The sequence below is a fragment of the Lissotriton helveticus genome, chromosome 12, assembly GCF_964261635.1.
Source record: "Lissotriton helveticus chromosome 12, aLisHel1.1, whole genome shotgun sequence".
NCBI lineage: Eukaryota > Metazoa > Chordata > Amphibia > Caudata > Salamandridae > Lissotriton > Lissotriton helveticus.
Window position 1 is genome coordinate 106,323,366 of NC_136073.1, and position 24,453 is coordinate 106,347,818.

At 45.8% G+C, this 24,453-nt stretch overlaps 1 protein-coding gene across 1 annotated transcript in view; it reads left to right on the forward strand.

Moving 5' to 3' along the window:
• Positions 1-23,273, forward strand: part of CNTROB (centrobin, centriole duplication and spindle assembly protein) — a 442,502-nt gene extending 419,229 nt beyond the window's left edge. Inside the window, 6 exon segments of the mRNA XM_078668775.1 lie at positions 4,634-4,821; positions 20,088-20,172; positions 20,990-21,160; positions 21,511-21,643; positions 21,737-21,833; positions 22,419-23,273. Of these exon segments, the coding sequence (XP_078524901.1) occupies positions 4,634-4,821; positions 20,088-20,172; positions 20,990-21,160; positions 21,511-21,643; positions 21,737-21,833; positions 22,419-22,559 (815 nt within the window). The 3' untranslated portion in view covers positions 22,560-23,273.
• The last annotated feature ends 1,180 nt before the right edge of the window (positions 23,274-24,453 follow it).

The following is a 24,453-nucleotide window of genomic DNA, read 5'->3' on the forward strand; positions in this document are numbered from 1 at the left end:
CTGACCTTCTACACCCCCACCCGCCAGCTACGTTCTACCAGCCTCACCCTCGCAGCCGTACCACGCATCCGAAGAGCCACCGCCGGAGGAAGATCCTTCTCTTACCTGGCTGCCAAGACATGGAACTCCCTCCCCATCCACCTTCGGCTGACCCAGGACCATCTCGCCTTCAGGAAACAACTCAAGACCTGGCTGTTCGAGCAGTAGCATACCCCTTCCCCCCCCCCCACCCCCCCCCCCCCCCAAGCGCCTTGAGACCCTCCCGGGTGAGTAGTGCGCTATACAAATGGTTTGATTGATTGATTATGTATAGACAAATGCTCGCACCCTTCCTTGAGCGAATTTGAGATGCCATAGATGAGCGTGATTTGGATAAACACACAAAGCCTTTAAAAAAAATTGAGACCTTTAAATTCACCTATGTAGATTTTATCTTACAAACTGCTGATTGCCAAATAAGGTATTAATTAGCAGCAAAGACTGTTTTTGTTATTTGTCCTCATCCACTGCAGCCATTATGGGAGCCTGTTCAACTCCCAAGATCCCTAAAATGTCAGCTGCGAGGAGCTATGCACACGTGTATGAATGGTTGATCTTAGGGAAGCATGCCAGTGTGCCTACAATGATACCGAGAAATAAAGTAAGTACATGAGCGCTTTGAAATATCAGAGGAGTGATCTGACTATAGGGGAGAAAAGGCATGCTGGAATAATGGAGGTGGTTGTAAAAAAAGTAACCGAAGACTTTGTCTATGATGAAAAGTATTGTTTTGATGGGAAAGGTGGAGGGAACCAGCAAGCAGGCTCAGTCAGTAGAGGTAGCAAAATGGCACTGATAGGAGTTTAGCTAAATCTTGGAGAGAGGGTTATAAGGGACAAGAAACCCTTAAGAGGCAGTGGCATGTGACATGAGGTAAGCAAGCAAATGAAAGAAGAAACCACACAAAATGTAGCAAAATCACACCTGCAGATTTATGGATTGCTGGATTCCTGTGAGCTGGGTGGACACACTGGAGGAAGGAAAGCCAGGCTGTTCAGTGCACTTTAAATGGTGCTCTTTGATGGAGAGGTTACTGTAAAGGTGCCTGGATACATATTAGGCAGGAGATAGGGCTCATAAGGGAATCACGAAGAGTGGCTGGGGCCCTATGTTAACCTTTTGATGCTCATATCACTGTGGCTGACATTCAGGTATGAACCTCTAGTGTCTTCTCTGGCCTGTGTTGTGGGGCTCTGATTTGGGGCAGCTCCTACTGTCAGACTACTTTTTGGCGAAAAAGCAAGAAAGAAAAGTGGCATCTCCACAAGGAAGCCGACCCCCAAAACAAACTTCAGACTCAGACCCTAAATCACATTTGGTGTCTGGAGATGGACTATAAGGGGGGAGCTCAAGCCTCCCAAAATTGTTAACTTTTGAGCAGAAAGTCTAACTGTGTGAAGAGGAAGCTCAACAAGACCCCTCGGTGACCAGGACTGGGGTCTAAGGACTCCCTTCTGGGTGACGGGATATCACCCAGGGTAATCAAAGAACGCAGAGCACCAGTGCCTGCCTGCTTGTCAGGAACAGTGTGCCCTGTGAGGAAAAGCAGAGCGCTTGAAGGGAGTGAGGTCTAGTGATGGATCCTGGCGAGTGGATCCCCATAGACGGGTGTAAGAGGAGATGGCTGCTGCACTGTTCAGGCTGTAGCGCTTGTGCTGATTCTAGTCTGTGACAACTATGCAGAAACTATATACTCCAAATGCCTGATTGGGGCCACTGTGAAGTTAGCCATTGTTACCCCAATCAGGCTGTAGCCAGTGTGCCGAGTGACATCGGCTAGCCCCATATGCCAGAGGGGGCTGCCATGAAAATGACTTATGTGCTGATCAGGCCGTAGCCCATGTGTGGAGTGAAGTCAGTGACCCCATATGCCGGTGGAGGGGGCACGTGAAAATTAGTGCTGTGCCGAACAGGCCGTAGCCTGTGTGCGGATTGTAGTTGGTGACCCTGTATGCTAGAGACTGCCTCTGTGAAGAGGAAATTAAAACTGTGCTGAGTGGGACTCCCGACACTGATAGTGGGGTTAACCTAAATGTTGTCTTTAGTGAATGGGTGTTGGAAAGTGGGTTATTGGTATGGGCAAATGTAGGTCTGCCACTGGCAATAAGGCCACAAACACATGATTGGACTCCGCATAGGTCTTTGCTCGCAGTCACGTTACCAAGGGTTGAGCATAGGAATAATTTTCAGACAGGCATAAGTTCGAAGACAGGTATGTAAAGCATTTCAAAACGCACCAATTTATAAAAATAGGTAATATTTTTATCTTTTAAATGACACCAAAACGAAAAGAATCCACTGTTGGGAACCAGAGATAGGCATTTTTAAAGATTAGTCAATTTCTAGTGCTTAGAAACCAACAGTGCCCCTTTTAGTCATTTTGTTTTCTCTGACAGGGGCACCTTTAGACATTGTTCTGGAGAACCTCACCAAATGTGGCGCCTTCTCCAGCAAGCGGGGTCCAGTTAGAACTCCTTCCTGAAGTTCTGCTTACGTGTCCCGGGTCCAAAAGTATCTGACCAATGAGAGCAGGGTAACTCCTCAAGGCGATGACCATATCCTGTAGAGTGTAGCACTATTTTGTCCCAGAGTGCATCAAATCTTCCAAATCCATAATGGCTGTTTTTCCAGCAGATAGTCAAGACCTTGCTAAGCACACCCCCAGGGTTGGCCTATTTCCCTAGACTCTCCCACTACCATCTGCACATACCTTCCTTAAGCCTAACCCTGACTGGGTCAAAAGTGTGAAAGTGTAACTGATACCCATGCCTCCCCTCTGCCTTTGAACAGCATGGTTTGACTCCACCCCCCTGGCCTGGCATTTCTATGGAACAGCACACTGCACTCCCAGCAGAGCTAGTAACTCCAGGGGCTCTTTATCACCTCTTCAAAGCTGCCTTACTAATCCACTTAACTCTGACCAATCAGGGCAGACCACTGGAAGGTTGAATTTAGACTTCCAAACAAAGTCTTATAACTTCTTGTATCTACACTTTAGGAGAAATTCAACAATATATTGTTGGATTTACTACTACCATTCTGGGAAGTGTTTGAAGGGCCAGTCTAGTCTTCTCCTATCAATAGTTATTAATCAATAACTTCCTACCATGTTAACCTATGTAACCAGGGATTTGCAATGGGAAAAATGACTTGGGCAATTTTTCCAGCTCCAAGACTTACAAAAACATATTTTATAAGTATTAGCCTTATATCTACAGGAACCCCATCCCAGGTGCAAATAGGGGAGACTATAGGGGTTCTGAATCTGTAGAAATATTGCAGATTCTCCTTTTACTGTGCTCCTTCCAACAAAGTCAAATTTGAGCTGCTCTTTACCACAATGTGGGGAGTGAATTGTGAAATTTCACTTTACCGAGGCATATAAAACCTCATTTTATAAGGGTGTACTTCTAGATAACTGACCCCGCCCCCACCCCTGGGATACCTAGGGTAGACCCTGGGGGTCCCTAATATGGCAAAACATTATAGGTTATCCAATTTAAGTGCCCCTACCACCAAAGTAGAGTTTGGGTGCAATTTACTTTCTATTAGCAATCCTTGCACCCAGGGCTATTTTTAAACTGACCTCAGGCTTCAGCATGCAAGTGCAGAAAAAGCTGCTGGCCTCTAAACTGCCATGCCCCAGGGTGTACTGGGGACTTCTAGGTAGTTTCAATCCCCTTATTATATACATGGGGCTTATGGGGTAGGTCATGCCAATTACAGGGGTACCCCACCATACCATAGTGTAACCTAGTGTATGTTAGGTGTTTTAACTGTATTCTAATGTCTTTCAGCTTAGCACTGGTCCTGGGCCTGGTTCGGCAGAGCCCAGGGTCAGTCAAAATCCGCTACCTCCAGTATCAGTCAGCAAAAAGTTGGGGGGTGCCCAGGGCACAGGATGACTGACACAATCGGGAATAACCAATACAGTTGGCGAGAGGGAAGTCGAATAGAGCCCCAACCTTGAGAGGGGGTGGGGGGAGAGGACTGTGTGCAGTTTGCATCACATTTTACTATGTGCTCATATATCAATACTCTTTCATAAAAGCACGTATTTAACTGAGCGATCCTTTATTGTGTATATAGAACGTATTGAGTTGCGTCTGTATTCAAGGCCAACCACTGCTTTTACTGAGAGGTGAGTGCTGAAGGGGTAATGGCCTAGTTGCTCGGGCCCATACTCAGTCAGACCTTAGACATCAGGAAGGAACTCAACCCCCACAGTTATGCCCAGTAGCTCCTGCGTGCCCTGTGGCCCTCTGAAAGGGGTTCTGACAACAGCCCTGTAAGAATGGTGAAAAAGTTGTACCTTGCATAAGCATAGAGTATAAGTAGAATTATATAACCTTGTGCTGTCCTTGAACCCAAATTTTTAAAGTTTGATCTGTCCACCATTCTGCGGTCACCAGGGTGGACGGGCATCAAAAATGAAAGGTGTAAATTAAACTTGAATGGTTTGTCAAAGATGATCCAACAGCTGCGGTCAACCTCATGTTGTGACGTTGTGGATTTCTGTCAGTTAGCCTTCTCTGTTTGTTCTTGATGCAACTTTTCTTTTCAAAACCTGTATTTTGCTTTGTTTCAATTGCAGTCCTGGGACATCCACTTGATGACTTGGCACATAATCGCCTCACAGACGATACAGACAACATGACTCTGTCAGACACTGCCCAGAGTGAAGGGATTTCTTTTCAGAATACTTATCCACAAGGGCACGAGTCAACCGCTCTTCTTCCTGAAAGCACACAGAGGCATAATATGCAGCACTACATCCGTCTGGTATGTACTGACCGAGGCGTCAATGGCGATACTAGAGCTAAAACTCTTTTCACAACAAAGGCAATTGTGGCTGAATGATTACATTAAATGTTGGCTGGATGATTGTTGTTTTTGCATTTGTCACCCCGAGTGGGATGGGTATGCTCAGACGTGAGTCCCATGCTCTCCACACCACTGGAGTCAAGCTATCCTGGCTGAAGAAGGCTGATAGCCAGAAACCGGTCCTAGGATGCTTGATTCCGGTCCAGGAAAGACATGGCTTGGCAGTTCGGGCTGGACTGTTCCCATGAGGCACAGGGTCAAGGCTGATTTACATATGGCCATGTCTGAACTGGGGTGGTGTGGAGTGCAAAAAAACGATGGATTTAGCCCCAGATCTCTGTACTGGGGTGAATGTATGACATTGTTCTGCATTCTGTCCATCAATTGTTGTTTTTGATTTTACACTAACCCATAAGTATGTTCCAATACCAGTAATACTGAAGTGAGGTTTTGTATTATGGTACATCTTCTAGCGATTAGCTGCAGATTCTGTACTTTAGAATCCTCCCATGGTGCGAGACTGAATCTGGAGATTTTTCCCATAGGACATCCACACGTTGGTAGAGGGAGCAGCGCGACTCTGTATTGACATCGTCCACCAGATGTAGCATCGACGGAGTCCTTTTAACTCCTTCGCCGGTTAGTTCCTTATTTTCCGCACTGGCAACACGGATCTGGAGCGGATAGGGGGGCATTTTTCAGCCCTTTTCAACATTTTGTCGAGGAAACTGTGTGCTTTTTGCGATGTCTTCGGTGTTTAAACCCTGTGGATCTTGTGACCGACAGGTGTCGATCACAGATCCTCATACCATCAGTTTGTGGTGCCTTGGAGAACATCATGATTATCCAGTATTGAGGTATCTTTCATAGATTCACATGCTTGAATCATAACCTGTCGCCCAAGTGAGTCCTACGGTAATATAAATAAAGCAGTCATTAATAAGTCCCATAGGCTCTCATTAAGATAACCATGCATTTAATAGCCTATCTATCTCCTTTTCTAAAAAAAATAGGACCAAACTGAGACACAACCAAATCAGCAACCAGCACACTCTAGAACCTTCCCAAGAGAGGCTGAGACCCTCAGATTTTCACTGGAACTCCTCTGTTAAGGGAGTCTCCCAGAGCTTGTTCAGTTCTACAATTTTTCTCAGATACGTCATACTTCTTACTTTATAGGCTATGTCTGATAAGAAGGCACTATTTAGACCCTGTAAGTCCTGTGGAAAGAAGAGGGTGCATATTGAAGACAAGGATTGCATATATTGCCTCTATCCCCATCATGAGGCAAAACAATGTGAAATCTGCCGCACTTTTTCCAACAAAACTCTGAGACCGAGAGGACAGACTTTTACTGTGGCTGAAGACGAAGAAAGGAGTCATCAGGTGAAGAGAGCGACACTTCCTCTAAATCACTTAAGAGGCCCAGGTCTCCTGAGGGTCAGCTTGAGGAGGGCAGGAAACACCGAAAAACCTCTTTTGACCAGAGAATCTCAAAAAGGAGAAACAGCCTAAGGTCTCCTCAAAGATAAGTTTACCTCACTCTTTTGGGACTTCTAAAAAAAGACCACAGGACATTCCAGATGCTAATCAGACCACAAATCTGTATCTGACACCTATCAATTCAACAACGACGACTACTCTCTTGGCTACAGCACCGATAACTTTGGCGAGTATAAGAAGCCAAATACCATCGGCATTACCCTGGTCATCGGCGAGAGCTCGTCCGTCGGCGAGAGCTCGTCCGTCGGCGAGAGCTCGTCCGTCGGCAAGAGCTCCACCGTCGACGAGGGCTCCACCGTCTATGGCCGCATCGTGGACAATTCTGCCTCTGATGACCGTTTCGGGGTCATCGACAGGCCCTTTGACTCCGCTTCCATTAACAAAGCCCAACCTGTCCCTGTAGTCTGATTTTCAGACAAAGATTTCACCTTTGCTTCCTAGTTAACTATAAGATTTAGAGGAAACTGGTGATGGTCAATTTGGAACTGCTCATAGTCCCTCTGAACCAAATGTCAAGTGTCAGGAGGAGGATGAGGACTATTCACGAGGAACAATACTACCAGCATTATCCAGTTCCTCCAACACAGTAACCATCATTTCAGGTATTATGAACAGCTGAGTAAGGAACCTGCTAAACTCCCCTTGTCTCTAATTCAATACCTAAAGGCCATGCTATCGGACTACAAGAAGAGATTTCTGCCCCAAGAGGAGTAAGTTATGGTGCCTCCACCTGTATCACCAATGTCGCCACAACTACCTCCTCACACAACACCTAGAATTATGTCACGTCCTATAATCCCTATGCTGCCTAGAGAGAAACCAACCACTTCTGAGGAAGAGCCTGAAATGGGAGAAATTAATGATCCGCCTCCACCAGTGGATGAATGTGATGATATCTGGTACCACCACCGTCCCCTCCTCCTAGTCGTCCTTCGGACTTGCCTCCAGAGGATATTGGAGGTTTTCATAATCTGATGGACATGGCTACGACAGATTTCATCTACCTACTATTGCCAAGCAATCGGATTCCTTTCTTTATGATTTTAAAGAACAATCAAGAAAATCAATACAATACCCATTATTGATTATATCTGTCCGGAAGGAATTAAGGTGATAACACCAGTGTCGGTACTGCCAAGACTTGACAAAAAATACAGGGCACCCGAGGATTCCCCCACATGTCTTACAGGTCATCTCAAAACAGACTGATTTCCCAAGCAGCCTAAAGTTGATAAAAAAAAATCCTTTCACTCCCATAGCGACTCCACCAGATAAGGAGGGTCGCCGCTCCATTGGGAAAAGATTCTCCTCAATGTCCGCAATCACTATCAGAGCATCTAATGTGCTAGCCATTTTGGGTCTAAATGATCGCCAAATGTGGTCCGATATAGAAGCCATGAGTGAGTTTATTCCAGAGGGGAAACAAAAAGGAATTTAATAAGGTCCTGGCGGAAGGAGATCGTACAGTGGCCGAAATTATAGACTGTGCTATGGATGTAGCCACTACAAGCTTTCGCCAACTGGCTGGGGTGGCTGTGTCAAGGTGCCAACGATTGCTTGGAGCAACGTCCTTTCGCCCTGAAGTGCAGTCAAAAATACTTGACATGGCTTATGATGGAGATATTCTATTTCGAAAACACATAGACAAGTCTCTCCTGGCAATAAAAACAGACACTGCTAAAGCATTAGGTACCCTACAGTACAATAAAGTGCGCTTACGGGGAGCTCGTGGTCATGGTTTCTCGGTCTATAGAGGAATTTTCCAGCACACACAGAATTACTGATCCTCCAGCCACAATATCGCCAGGGATACCAACCACAACAAGCCTATCGATAGCCAACAACAGCTGGTTTCTCCAGACAGGGCTCTCGCAGAAAACCAGCATCGCCAGCAAGCTACTCCCTTTCGCAAATTGTTATCTCAACAGTATACGAACTATGTTTCACTCCCCGGTGCAAATATTTCCAACCATATCCGTCAGTGGCGCAATATTACAACAGACAAGTGGGTATTGGACCTCATATCTTATGGCCATACTCTAAAATTTACCAAGTGCCCACCATACACTCAACCCAGGGGATCACACCCACCTAGTCTTCACTTACTGAAACAGGAAGCAAAGATTATGCTAGAGAAAGGAGCAATAGAAAGGGTTCCTGTACTTCAGAGAAAGAAAAGCTTCTACTCCAGTTTCTTCCTTATTCGCAAAAAATCAGGAGAGTGGAGACATATCTTAGACCTCAGAAGACCAAACCAATTCTTCAAAAATATAACCTTCAGAATGGTCACACTCTCCTACATCCTTCGGCGCCTCAACCGTGGAGATTTCATGACCTCATTGGATCTGGAGGATGCTTATTTTCATGTTCCTATCCACCCCAAACACAGAACATTCTTCCGATTCACAGTGGCTGGTACCCACTATCAGTTTTAAATCCTTCCTTTCGGCCTCAAATCTGCTCCATGGATTTTTACGAATTGTCTGGCCCCAGTGGCAGCTACCTTGCGGAACCAAGGTCATCCAGTATTTCCATACTTTGACGATTGGCTCCTGAAAGCTCCGTCGGCTCGTCTAGCGAAGGCTGCTACAGAGGATTGTGTGGACCTGTTTCACAAATTAGACCTTTCAAGTCATCGGTCTCTCCAAGTCAGACAATTGTTTTTAGTCGACCTCCACACCATTCAGAACATAGTTTCCCTCTCACAAGAAAGGCAAGACCGATTGCCAGATCTGACTCTCAGGCTTTCCAAAAGAAAGTACACTTCTGTGAGAACACACACATCTCTACTAGGCATGCTCTCCTCCCCAATCGACCTAGTGCCGCTAGCTCGTCTGCATATGGGACCTCTGCAAGAAGAGCTCTAATGTTAGTGGATCCAAACTACTGGATCCTTTGACATAACTATCACCCCACGCTTGAAGGAGGCATTTGGATGGTGGACGATGCAGTCACATCTGTCTCAGGGTGTCTCTTTTCTGCCAAATTCATAGTCACCATAGATCCTTCCATGGAAGGTTGGGGAGGTCATTTTCAAGACCTTCAGATTCAGGGCCGATTGTCCTTGGCCCAGCATCAGATGCACATAAACAGGCTGGAGTTGAAAGCCATTTTTCTCTCCCTGCAGGCTTTCCTCCCTCAAACAAAAGGTTCATCGGTGTTGGTCCGCACGGACAACACCACAAGCATGTTTTATATCCACAAACAAGGAGCAGCCAAATCTCTATCTCGCCAAACACCCAGCAGCTATGGAGCTGGCTAACATTTCACAGGATTTCCTTGACAGAGTAACCTGTTCCAGGACTTTGGAATTCTCTGGCAGACACTCTGAGAAGAACAAAAGACAACTGCCATGAGTGGGAACCCCTAACAAGAACTGCTGGACCAGATATTTTCAGAGTGGAGGAGACCAGGCTTGGTTCTGTTTGCGACTCAAATCAATTCCAATTGCCAATTCTTTGCAAGCAGGTTGCGTCTCCCAAACTCTCGAGGGAATGCCATTTCAATGCGATGGTCAGAGATAGATGCTTATGCTTTTCCCCCCATTCCACTGATACCCAGGTTCCTTACGAAACTGAAGATGGAACAAACACGGCTGTCTTCTTCTAATAGCCCCCAGATGGCCCAGACAGCATTGGTAGACGGAGCTTCTACTTTTCTCGGAAGCCCAGCCCATCCGTCAGTTACCAACACCAACTCTGTTGACCAGGAACCAGGGTCAGAAAAGTCATCCAGAGCCAGCGTCTCTTCAGTTGCATGCGTGGCTCCTGAATTCTTCGTATTGCAAAGACATTATCACCAGGTCTCGTGCCGATAGCACCAGCAAGACGTACGGACTGAATCGCAAATGATTTTTTCTATGGTAGCAGCATAATAAGGTGCATCCGTACCTCTCTGCTCCAGAACAAATATTACCATACTTACTATCCTTGGCAAAATCAGGGCTGGCATATTCTTCAGTTAAGGTTCACCTCGCAGCGTTCTCTAGATATAGACGCTCACCGAAACAGCCATCTCTATGCTCTACAAGAATGGTACAGCAATTCATGAAAGAATTGTCTTATACTTTCCCACCTGTCCGAGCTCCGCCCCCGGAGTGGCACTTAAATGTAGTCGTATCACAATTGATGAAGCAATCCTTTGTACCCATCCATAAGGCCGACCTCAAATACCGCACGTGGAAAATAGCTCTCTTGTTAGCCCTCACTTCAACTAGAAGGGTTATCAAGATACAAGCCTTCACCATAAAACATCAGTTCCTCCGCTTTATGGACGAGATGGTTATTCTCAGTACGAATCCAAATTTCATTCCTAAGGTTCCCTCTCAGTTCCACCTGAACAAACCGGACTTTTTTGCAAGATCCTTCTACGTCTGCGGAACGAGCTTACACACAATAGACCCTAGATGTGAAAAGTAATCTGATACTGTTTAGCTAATTTAAAGGTCATCGTGAAATCTGACAAACCTTTTGAGGACTACGGAGCTATTCCACCATGCTTGGCAATTTCCAATTCCGCCCACAGGCTATTTGATTGTGCTATGTTAACAGTTCAGTGTTATGCTATGGAGGAAAACAATGTGCCTAAACAGTTAAGTTTGCAACTTACTGTTCCAGTCTTCGGGACCAAAGGTCAGCAAGGGTCCGGTTAGTACCAAAACTGCACCACCACCAGCGGCACAGGGGCGGCCGGTTAGAGGTCAAAATCTGAGATTGGCACAATGAGTTTCAATGGAGACTGCGGGTGCTCGAAGCCACATTGCTTGCAGATAAGTAAATCAGTTGCAGTGGCCAAGCTTTGGGGAATACAGGCAAGCGTGGGGTGGCCACAAAGCCGCACCAAACCTACACCACCAGCGGCATAGGGGCGGCCGGGTGCAAATTCAGCGGTAGGCACCCAGTGCGTTTTAGTGGAGATTCTGCTTTCAACAATCATGCTGCATGTGTCGCACCGGAGGTTGCAGGATGGAGACCAACAACCGTAGAGTTAAGTAGAGCTATAGATTGTCATAGATGCACCGTCCATTCAGCTCACCAAGGCACAGGGGCTTCGGTGCATGGGTGCCTTTAGACATCGTAATCTTCTTAACAGACCCGGTTGTGGTCAGGGGAAGCCTCTGGATTCAGACTGCAGGCATCGCCGTGGTGCCCAAGAGGGGGACAGCCAATGCCGGACTTAAGGTCCGCATTCCTCAGGAGCCTGTTCTGGGTCGTGGGCCACCTGGCCACTGGCTGTTGGCATCAGATGCAGAGTGGACAAGACTCGCTGATTCCAAGGGGTCCAGAATCCTTTGTGTTGGATTCTTGGCACCAGAACCACTGTCCTTGCAAGTTCTGGTCTTTTTCAAAGTTCAGGCAGTCTTCCTTGGGTTTCTGGAAGTCGCTGGCTGCAGTACAGACTTTATCTTCTGGCAGAATCTTGGAAGCTGGAGACAGGCTGGCAGCGCTGTGGCCAAGTCAGTCGTTTTCTTCAGGCTTCACTGCACAGCATCTTCTTCATCCTTCTTCTTAGGACATAGGTAACTAGTTTCCGGGTCTGGAGGAGCCACATAAATATTAAATTTAGGGGCCGTTTTAGGGTCACCTTACCTGGGGTGACTACACCTGCTACTGTGCCACCCTCCTGTGAGGGGGTATAGACCTAGCCCTGATGGGAGGAGTCTCCTCATCTTCAAGATGGAGGGGACTTAAGTGTTCTTAACTTCGCCTCCTCCATGTAAGGGTGGAGTTGGCAAAGGTGGGCACAACTCGTAGCCTTTTTTTAAGTTTTCCCGCCCAAAGTGGGGGTTTAAATCGGGGGCTGCATCTGCTGCTAGCAGCAGACGCTGGTGGTCGCTTTACAAGGGCGACATTCCTTTGAAGCTTCCCCTTCGAGCAATGGCCCATCAGGGGGGTTGGAGCGAGACTGAGACTGTCAGACTGCCTAAAGACAGTCCGTGGCCACACCAAGGTCGGTAGGTTTTAAGGGGGCACCTCTGAGTAGATGTTTTAATAAATCTCACTGTCATCGGTGTGAATTTATTACAAGGAGCTGTTTGGTATGGAATACTCCTGGTTTCAGTGAAGCCATCACGGTGCTGGGAACTAGAGTTGTCAAGTTCTAAGCCCATGTACTCATTATGGCGTCCCTGGCACTTACAAAATTCAAGAATTGACTTGAGTATTTTAGGAGCATATCTACTCATTCAGATATCCCCTCACCTGTGGAATAGTGCACCCTCCTGAGGGCGGTAAAGCCTGCTACAAGAGTGACTTACCTATACCTTCAGGTAGTGCTGGCGGGCATGGAATACTGGCAGGGTGCCATGTCGACTTTGTTGTTTTTCACCTTGCAGGGGCATGCAAGCTGCAGGGACAGTAGCATGGTCCGGGTGAGGGGGGTCCCAGAATACCCTCTTCAGCCTTCAAGCCCTAGGTACCCAGGGTACCACTTATTAGGGCCTTACAGGGGGCAGAAGTACCAAATGAGGATATGTTTTAGGGAAGAAGCACTGGCACAGGGGACCCGGTTGGCAGGGTCCATGTGCACTACAATCAAAACCACATCAATACCAGGCAAAAAGTGGGGGCTAATCACGTAAAAAAAGGCACTTTCTCACAGCTTTTCCTCTCTGGATGAAAATCCTACAAGTATTGATGTTCACAGATAATTCTGCTATCATTCAAAGATATGCATAAAAGCATTATTGCTGCGACGTTGAATAGTAGCCAGCCACATTCATTTTAAGCCTGTTCTTTTGGTACCAGAAAGGTGCTTTCAGAAACTTTCGTACAAGTTGAGTTTTTATCTACATTTATTTGCAAATCTTATGAGCTATGTAGGTATTCCCAATCTATATATCTATCTATTGTTCACCTGAGCATAAAATCCGTACATATTCGCTTTTGGGTTTCTGAGACGTGCTTTGGCAAATGGAATGCTAGTGCAACTGCATCTTGGGTTTATAAGGGGCTATGATTTGTTGGTCTCAGCTTTTGGTTTTGTTGTCAATGACATTGTGGCCGACAGTAAGTGCGAGGGGACTCATTACAAGTATGGCAAACTGTCCTACCCTGCACAGCAGTGCGCCCTAACGTGCATGTGCTGATACGGCCCAGGACAGTAACACCGATCACAGTAAATGCGCTGTTCATAGTGCAGGCGTTAACTTGCTCATTCGTGAAAGACAGGCTAGCAGTTGAAGCCACCAGTCCACCTTTTGCTTCTGGTGGTGGCCCAGCCTCACATTTAAATGGAGGTATAGATCCCCCTGCAGCGGGTGCATTGAGTAACTGCACCCACCTGCTGGGGGTGCTTTGCAGAGTTCCTGGAACCACTGTGTCTTGAGCTTCGAGTCTTAAGCAAAGGGACCGTATCCAATCCATGACCTCTTTAATGCAAAGCTGAAAGGAGTCCTCTTACCCTGTTGTAAGGTTCAACAGGACCCGCTCACAATTCTCCATTTTAGAAAAAGATGTAAAGTTTAAAAGTGTAACTAAACTGACTTTTTACATGCCTTGCACTTACACAATAACATACTGAGACTGTTTTCTGCTTGCAGCACATTTTAGTAAGCATTTTGTCGTTCCTACACACTGTCCAAAGCTAAGGAACATTGAACTCAATCCCCTTGCATTTGATTGTCTTGAAAATCGGAGCTGTCTCCAACCGTACAATCACATCAGCTCTGCACCTCCGGCACCGTTTGATTGGAATGCTGGATTGGAACACTGCTTTTAATATATAAACCACCTCTGAGCCAAATTATGCAGAGGAGCACTTGTGCGGATTATCCTGGAACACAGTCTGTGACTGAGATGCAGCCCTGCTGACTCTAATCCTGCAAAGGACGGTAGCCTACTCTACACCATATCGGCTTCCTAGTACATTATACTCCGGGGTGGGGCTGGTGTTGGTCGTGGTGCATAGATGTAAAATTACAATATACAATGAACACAGTATTGCTTGATGGGTAGATTGTGTTTCGCAACCTGTTGTACGTCTACCAGAAAATTGACATGCAATATAGAGTATCTTGAGGCAATCAACAGGCCTCTTCCAGAAGGAATGATTGCACACAGGAAGAGCAGGACAATCTGCTGGCCTATGCTGCGGTTTTCGATCTACACTCTCAAAAATGTTGTGATGAAATGATCACAAGGGGATACCCTAAAAAGTTATTGAAACATGCACGCAAGCGAGCACGCTATACTCCACGTGAGTGCCTCCTTGTCCGTAAAGAGAAAAAAGAACTAGACAAAATGGTCTGTGTCACAACGTTTGGCCCTCACTCCCATCAGGTTCGCCAAACTATATTGAAGAACTGGCATTTATTGGAAGAGCTGGAGTGTCCATTTCCGAGACCACTCTTTGCTTTTAAAAAAAACCGCAGCATAGGCCAGCAGATTGTCCGGGCAGATGTAAGGATAGAAAAACCCAAGCATGATCTACTTTCAGTATGGGGTTTGAAACAAATCAAAGGCCACCATAGGTGTGGAAATTGTGTATCCTGTGATGCAACAATTGAGGGTAGTGAATTTTCTCACAGAAATGTAAAATGGACAAATGAAGACTTCAGCAACTGCAAAACCAAGAATGTGGTTTATGCAATCATTTGCGGTTGCGGAAAACTGTATATTGGAGAAACGAACCAGCAAATTAATATTCGCATCACACAACACAGATCGCGAATTAAAAATAAGGTTCTGTCTGCTCCCATGGTCCAACACTTTATAGATCATGGCCACCTGGAAACGGATTTCAGGTGGACTGTCCTGTACACAATAGGGCATAATAAAAGAGTCCAAGATGTGGAGGATGCCTTACTGAAAAAGGAAGCATATCTGATTTTAAGATTCAAAAGTCTACAGACTGGATTGAACTCCATGTCGGAGATCTCAAGACTATAATAAGTTCTAAAAACTGATGTGGACTACATGTCCCATAAGCCCCGCACCATGTGATGCATCTTAATAGTACGTCCCCTTCCAAAATGGCGCATTGATGCAGATCGATTGCGAAAGGGAAGTGAAGCCCAGAGCAGCAGAGAACAGCAGATACTAGGTAGGTTAACCTCCCATGTCCACGAACTAGTGTAGATGCGCATAAACTTGCAAGCTATTTGTGACCGAATGCCTGTCTTCCCTCCAGGGAACGGAGCGCCCGCATTTAATAAACGAACAAATTCCGCCATCAGAAGCTTGCAGGGACAACGCCGAGCGGCGATAGCAGGTACTTATTTGCATACAGTATCAATGGGCACTAGAACCACTAGATTATCAGCTCAGGACTTGTTTTAAATAAATGATCATTTTGTTTAGGCAGACAAACAGGACCCACATGGGCGCCCCTGACAAAAAGCGGGATTACTGACTTATCAAACTCCTCGTTTAAAGATTGGATTTCACAAACACCAACAAAGGTATGAAAATGGAGTGTGTGTTTTGGCATCAGGTGACGGGCTCTTGCCTTTAACTGATTCCATAATTTTGATTTCTTCAAATTTCAGAAACATTGCGACAGGGACCTCCGCATAGATAAATTGAACCCTACGTAACTGCGAAGACCTTTGAAGGTATGCATGTTGCAGCTAAACTCAAAGTGGTAATAAGAGGCTCGAAAAGCATAAAACAGAATCTGATGAATTTCTATTTCATATTTTTGCACACACAATGCAGGAAAAAGTAAAAAGCCCTGATGAGAACACGCGAATTGAAATAGCGAGTTCGAAACGCGTCGGCCCATTGGAGACAAGTATTGGAACAGCTAGGAATAACTGACTCCTTCAATGACTGAAATTTTGATTAATTCTTTCAGTTTCACCAATATTGTTTATAATATTAATGCTTTTTCTCCATTTGATTCTTCTTTTTGTGAATACACTTCACTCATAAAAAAAGATAGTGCAAATAAGGAATATTGCTGTTGTAGCACAAACCGTAGTGCTAATGTTTATGATATGTTGTCATTTATGTATTGTTGTTTAGAGTTGATAGTATTGTGACTAAGTATATGTTGATTTATGTGTAATATATGTGGCATGTCTTTTTCGAACAAATCAATTTTCTAATCTCTGAAAAATAAAATTCAAAGGTATAAATAAAATACCAGACACATTTTGGATTAAAGCAGATTTGTCACTCCAAACAAGGAGATATTAGTAGTTTACTGTATGGTCAGCATTTGTCTTCTCATAAATATAACACTCAACATCAACACAAGCAACAGCAAAACACTAACCTCCAACCTTATTTCCCCCCCCCCCCCCCCACCCCCCCAGGCAACCCCACCACTTTTGCCGAGCACCTGTCTGACCTGATTGTCCACTGCTCACTACGAGAGGCGAATAACCTAATTCTGGGATACCGCCACCTACACTGGAATGAAGATAGCAACCCGCTAATTCAAAACCTGAGTGAGTTGCTACATAATAACAACCTCTCGCAACACTGCACAGAAGAAACTCACAACAAGGGAGCAATCCTTGATGCCATTATCGCCAAACGTGACAGTGAAGATAACCCGCACCCTGCCCGTAGACTGGTCTGACCACCACCTAATCCTCTTCCATCTCACTCAGACAGCCACTCTACAACCCCCATCCAAGAAGAACCCAAATGGACCAGAAACCTTACCCAGATCAACATGACCGACCTGGAAGAAAGTCACTTCCCTTCTCTGCACCTCCACAGGGGACCTATCCACGACAGAACTCACCGACCATTACAACACGTCTCTGACATCCATTCTTGACCAGATAGTCCCTCTGAAACAAAAAAAAAAGCCAGGAACATCCCCTCCAGATCCTGGTTCAATACAGACCTCAATAACGAAAGGCGGCAACTCAGAGCCACAGAGACTGTGGAGAAACAACCCCTCCGCCAGCCTACTCGAACAACTCCAAGCAGCTCGAAGAAACTACAAAAAACACATACATAACGAAAAGTCGAACTTCTTCTGCTCCGCCCTGGATAATGCAAAAAACAAGCCCAACAAACTGTTCAAAATCATCAAACAACAAACCACTAAGCCCCAGTGGCCTCTACCCAGGCTTCTAAAGAACTGTGCGAAAACTTTGCCAGCTTATTTGAAGAAAAAATCTCCAAGAGTGATCTCTCACTTAACATCTCCACCAACCACTCCTGCGAAAGCCTTCCCCCACTCCGAACCGAAAGCTCATACAGGCACCTCACTAACACCTGAAAATCCTTCAATCCAATCTCGGAAGCTGAAGTTATCAAACTAATCTCCACCTCCAAATCCGCCTCGCATGTCCTTGATCCCATACCTTCTCAACTGACCAAGAAACTCAAGCTCACACTAGCCCGTTCTGGTGCAGAATCATTAACTCCCTGAGAAATGGCATCATACCGGATTGCCTCGAAGGCCAAACGCCTTTACTAAAAAAAACAGTCCTGGACTCCACAGACCTGACCAATTTCAGGCCCGTCTCCAATCTCCCCCCCTCCTTTCCAAAATTCTCGAAAAATGCATCCTTTCACAACTGACTCAGCACATGGACAACATCAACCTACTCGATCCCCACCAATCAGGCTTCAGAAGAGGCTACAGCACGGAGACAGCGATCCTAAACATCACAGATGACATTCGCAAGTCACTTGCTAACGATCACTGCTGCTTACTCATTCTCCTTGACCTATCGGCAGCCTTTGACACGGTAGACCACTATCTTCCCCTCATCAAGGCCCTACAAGAAAGGGTGGGTACCGATGAGATGGTCCTCCGCTGGTTCACCTCCTTCCTCCATAACCGATCGCAAAGGATAAAAATCAAAAACTTCACCTCCGACCATCACCCTATCAACAGGGGTGTGCTACAAGGTTCAGTCCTCTCACCGCAACTGTTCAACATTAGCATGGAACCCCTCACCTCCATACTTAAAAATGCCAATACCCCCTTCCACCTATATGCTGATGACTCCCAGATCTAGCTGGAAACTTCCTCCCCAGGTGACATCCTCAGACTTAGCCAGTGATGAATTTCTTTTAGGGTGTTATCTCTAAATCACCCTAAACTTAATCAGGACAAAGAAGAGAACCCACATATTGCAGAATGGCTTAAAGCTGTGGATGGATACTCTAAACGGCAACCTCACCCTAGCTAACTCTGGTCATGTCCAGTTTGGGGTCCAGGGTGATTCCTAGTGATTTTACAAACACATAAATTCAGCAAAGACCGCCTTCCTCAACCTGAAACTTCTCTACAAGTTTAAACCATTAATTCCCAACAAAGACCTCATACAAGCCACCCAAGCACGGGTGCTATCTAGATTTGACTACGGTAACTCAACCCTAACCGGCATCGCAAAAACTCTCCTAGCTTCCCTCAAAACAACCCTCATCGCAGCAGCCAGAATGGTCATGGGAGTCAGGAAATATGACCACATTTCGCCTGCTCTAAGAGATCTAAAATGGCTCTCAATTGATCAGCGGACGTACTTCAGAACAGCCTGCCTCACGCACAAAGCCATACACACAGGGTACCGGACAACCTAGCCGCCAAGCTCAAAAGGGCAGGTCAGTCCAGGAACCTCAGGAGTTCCAACTCCCTTCTCATCCCCATGAGAGCACTCAAGCAATCAACCGCTGCTAGGTCATCCGCGGGAAACGCACCCAAAATCTGGAACTCCCTCCCAGCAGACATCAGAACAATCCCGTCCTTCACAAAATTCAAAATGCGCCTTAAAACCCTCCTCCTCACACACTCCAACCCGAAGGAATAACCCACGACTAACCCTACCCCCGTGCTGGCTCCGCTCCATCTGACCCACCAACACAGAGGTCTCCTGATCTACCTCAACAATGCATGCAACAAGACCACCCCAAGACTCTACTACTACCTCAAGAACTTGCAGCACCCTTGAACTACCTCTACAACTGCATGTACCAAAACCTCCTCTATACTCTACTACTACCTCAAGAATTTGCAGCACACGTGGACTTCTGAACTTTTGTTTGATACTACTTTATTAAATATACCCACTAAATCACTGTTGTAAAGCGCTCCAATACACTCTGGTCAGGCTAGAGCTATATAAAACTTCAACAATAAAGAAGATGAGTAGTTCTGCACATTTTCGATGAGTTTGGTTACTTTTTGGTTACCGGAGTCTCCTCCTATAGACTATTATTACGTTGATTCTCTCCTACCCCCTCCCATTTTTTATGTCTATTGGGCAGAAACATTAATACAGGGCCTTGATTTTTATGTACTAGGTTATCTGTTTCGGTCCTTAGCAATAGTGTGGCACACAGGGGACAGAAGTGGTCTATCTAGGCTCTTTGAAAGTGCCCTTTGTACATTACATTTTCTTATCGCTGATTGCATTCAAGGTTTACAGCAGCCCCTGAGCTACGGAAGGAAAGTCTGCCCTTCCTCTCAGTGCCAATGACCAGGCCATTATTTTATAACCTCCGAATCAAGCTATAATGCTCACGATGTAATGAGCACTTTCCTTGTTAAACAGATTTTAATTGCATCTTAAAACTAATCCTATATATGTCTTTGTTCCATTGGGATATCTAATTGTATGAAAAAACATCCATTTTAATGATGTCTTTATTTAACAAAGTGGTCACTGTCTGAGAAGAGTTCCACCCTCCCCCTAGACAGCACCCTTCAGACTTCCTTAGAAAAAGTATTGTTGTGGCTGTAATGCTATTTCTGATTGTTACACTCTGTAGCCATGCAGTCTTCTCCTCATGGATTTCTTTCTTCGCTAGTTGCTGGACCGGACACCTGGAGACCCTCTGAACGAGAAGCACAGTAGCCTGTCCCACTCGATGTCTCAGCTCTCTCTACTTCAGGGTAAGAGCTATAAAGAGATGACCGAATGGCTGGGCATGGGAATGGCATCTTCGACTGGAAGCTAGAACTGTGGTATGCTTGTTGTGGCCGCATTCACTGGTCCTTTTCGGAGTCAGGAGTACACCATTTAAAACTGTGTCTAGTACAGCTTATGGTCCAAGCTAAGTCAAAGGAGGAGTAATGAGTGAATGAAATCATTCTGTAAAGCGCGCAATACCCGAAGTTGTCTTAGCGCTAGGCGGATCAAAGACGGAAAAGGGACGCAGGCCAAGAGTAAGAGGATCTGATTTGAAATCAGGCTTCTGTTTTTAAGTTGGGAGTTCCCCTCTGATCCTGCTATTATAGCAGAGTCCCAGCAAACCATCTGTATCCGATTCTTGGATAAGGCAGTGAGAGGTTAGGCAATGAAGGAGACTTGGTCACCTCAAGCAACAAAATATTGGCAAAGAAATTGGACTGAGATGCATTGTGGTGGTCTTTTTACCGATTTGCTGGTTCTAAGCCACCGACGCCTGCATCTGCAGCTTCCCTGACCTTTAAGTCTGAAACCTTTGAAAAGGAGTAGGCATCGACATTACCTACTCTTTCGTGCTGTGGCCTATTGCAGTGCTTTGCTTGGTTAGACATTGGTATCTCACTCTCTGCTACCTCCTCCACTACCCCTGTACAGTTGCGTAAAGAGCAGAGGGGGAGAAGTGATGGATGCAATGTTCAATACATCACCCTGTGCTTGTTTGTTTCCTGTGTTTACATTTCTTGAAATTATTTCATCAAGCCAGACTGTCCTTGTTAAAGTTTCTCCATTTCCTTTCTGCAGGAGACCATTTAGGCTACCGAGACCGATCTACAGGTATCTGGGACCATTTGCGTCAGCCTCCGGCTGGACCGCAAGCTGCTGTGAAAGTCCCGCAGGCTGTGCAGAAAAGCAAAGTACCAGAGGTTGCAACCCACAGTCGTGAACATCACACGCCTCCCAAAGCTTTACCTAGTGAGTAGATAAGGATCTCCTGCCTACTCGTAGGTTGGAATATTTCATACCTGTCTTTCTGTTCCTGATCTGCGGCCGTCATATTGTGTATTCCTCGTTCCCTTCTTGTCCAGTCAGGGTGCAGGATTTCATTATGGTATTTCGGTACTCCAGGTCTGGCAGATTTCCTATCTGTTCCCTTTGTCATAAGTTTCCATATTTTTTTCTTGCTTCTCTTCCTGACCTCCTAGATGGCATACTTCATACTGGCTGTTCTGTTCTTGTTGATGCAGAGCTAAGCTATTCCATGATCGTTTTCTGGCAGTTCTCTGCTCCGAGTCTGTGCTAATTCTGTTTTTTTCCCTGCCCAGACTTTCAGGCAGCACCCATAACTCCCAATGATGTGGCTGAGATTTCACGTGCCAGGGCTCTTTACCAGGCTCTCAATGGTCAGCCCCTTGCGGAGGAGATTTTAAACTATCTCCAGGGCATTGAACAGGCTGGGTAAGTGTGACATTGATCTACTAAAACACGTGATAACCTTCCTTTAACTGCATGGTCTGTGCCTCTTTATGACCGAGCCTGTTCCCATCCTAGGCTGGAAGTGAAGGGAGACATGAATCCGGAGCATCAAGGAAACCAGACGGCAAGGCGGTGTTTGGACCCCAAGCTGAACGACGCGGAGAGGAAAGAGGTGCACTGTTTTGATGTTCACGCCCTTTGGAGTGTTCAGTGCTGAGGCAGATGAGACACTGTGGCTCCTAAGTCCCAGTGAAATGTAAATGTGCCTTTGAGGATTGTCAGCAGAGTACTGTGCAGCCTGGGCCTTAATCTCACTGCATATGTTCAACCGTCAGATCTATTTCAGACAGTGGGACACTTTCCTTGTCAGTGCTTGTTGATCTGCCTAAATTCTGCATGACTGACCCCCCCCCCTTTTAAGTAGTACTGTGGTACATTTTTCACTGTTAATGCGTCAATAAATTAGCCCGAAATTGGTATGTGTGCCTTGGCACATGCACCTCCGATTGTGGACCAGCTCATCTCACTTAAGTAATAACTATAGTGTACATGAAGAATAGATCTGCATTCTTTTTCTCAAAATCTTCTGCTTCCTCGGTCCTGAAAGGTATTTTCTGGTAGTCTTTGTCTGCACCAGTTTACATGTTCGGTAGTTCTTCAGTAACTCTAGTAGCTTTCTGTGATCGCCTTTGGTGATCCTGTTCACCTTTAAGTTTTTTTTAATGAATTTTTATTCATGGATGGATTTCTGTTGCAGGTGGTCCCAGTTCCCCGACGCCCTTCCTCCACTCGGGCCTGCAGTGAAAAGCCACCAAGCACAAAAACTGTGAAGAAAACTGTTCCTCCTCCTCCCAGCCAGGGCAGCATCAAAGGCAACCGGTCTGGTGTCTGGAGGTGAACACTGCGATGGTCGTTCCTGGGCATGGCTCTTTTACCAGTGATAATGTTCCTCTGATTCGTGCACCACGATTCCAACTTGTGATTCTGGTAGCACTGTAGCCTTGTACAGAACAGGGGCTTTGAATTTTGACCTGGTTTCCGTTTTCCTCCTGTTGCTGCAAAAATAGGTGTTTTACTTCAAGTGAGAGAAATGGTTGAGAAACCACGCCTTCCATCAGGATACCACTCTCCCCTTCCTTCAAGTATTTTAAGGAAACAAGCGGTTGAAATGAGCAACCAGTACCCTTTCCTCACCATTCAATACCGAAACTTGCTGCACAGATTGATGGATTTAAATAACTACCAAACTAATTTCACAGCCCTAAGACTGCACCCTATTACTTCACTGATCTATTTGTTGCAAGAATGAATTGCCGTAAACGTCTTTGTAATTCAGTGATTTTGTTGACTTTCTACTACCCAGAAAAGCAGTTTGCTTAGTGCACCATTGCCTTTCTACCCTTTCATGCTCCATGAATGTTTCCACGTGGCTATTGGTTTTACAAATTCCTCTTCTTCGTTCTTTTACATGTCTGTCCCTCGTGTTTGTAGCCATTTATCTTGTCTGGTTGATTTGTTTCCCTATCTATGGCTACACTTTGCCAACAAGGAAGTAATGCACAGTGTAATATTTTTGTATTTTTTTATATTAAAATGTATTTAAATATGTTGACTCAGTTTTTTACTTTTTATATCTATCCTGTTCAAGGTGAAAATAAAAGGGGACGTGACCTCCAAGTTTGGCCTAGAAAAGTAGGTATCCAAGATTGAGGGTATCAAGTCATCAGTCCTTGAACTTTCCATTGTACCTTGAACCGAAAGGAGGAGTCTTGACTGTCACAGTTTCGAGTTCTGCATTGAATGTGACTTCACGGAGCCGTACAGGGCACCACTCCGCATACTAATGGTGGCTATTGTTGATCCATGTCCTTCAGTGCAAATCTGGAGTTGCTCTACTTGGAAAATGTTACTCAAAATGTTTTGTACAAGCAGTGTTGTCAGACATGCTATCACTTAGAATTGCAGCATTTAAAAGATGCCACTGCTGCAAACGACAAATGTTACACTCTGATCTGCACAATGAAAGTGCACTCAAGGACATAGTGGGAGGCCAAGCTCTTTGTGGCACAAGCACGATATGAACTTTGACAGAAGCGGCATTGTTCGAGGTCCAGGTCTGCACCAAGTGCTGCCCCATTCACTGCACATAAGTAATTATTAAAAGCGGGCAACTTTCAGTGAAAAGCCTTAAACACCATACGGAAAACAAGATGCTTCTATATGTTGCTCCGGGCAATCTGAGCTTAGCCCACCTTCAGAAGACATGAGTGTTAATTTGTCTGCTCAGTGTTAATCCAAGTCTGTTCTGATTGATAGTCCCGTATCTGAAAGACACGTTAGTGATAGATTTCTTACCTTAGAATATCCCCAGGCGTCAGACTGGATCCGGAAAATCCGCGGCTTTGCGTCCGTCGTCGGCAGCGCCGGAATGACGTCGTCGGAGTACTTAGACGCCGCCCTTGCGCGCTGACGTCAGTTCTTCTTTTTTCTGCGCCAGCTAGCGCAGATCCGGAGTCTACCCCTTAGTCTTTTTTGACTAAACTTTTTGATTTTTTTTTGATCATTTCTCTACTCGAGTCTTCGACTCCGACTGTGACGGTAGGGATGCCCGGGTTTAAACCCTGTTCCATGTGCGACCGACTGATGTCGGTTACCGACCCCCATCGCCGGTGTCTCAAGTGTTTAGGCCTCGACCACGACGACCGCACCTGCTCCGACTGCCGGGCCCTGACGTCTAAAGCTAGGTGGGAGCGGTCCCGCAAGCGACTTGAGCTCCGGCAGTCAGCCCCGCG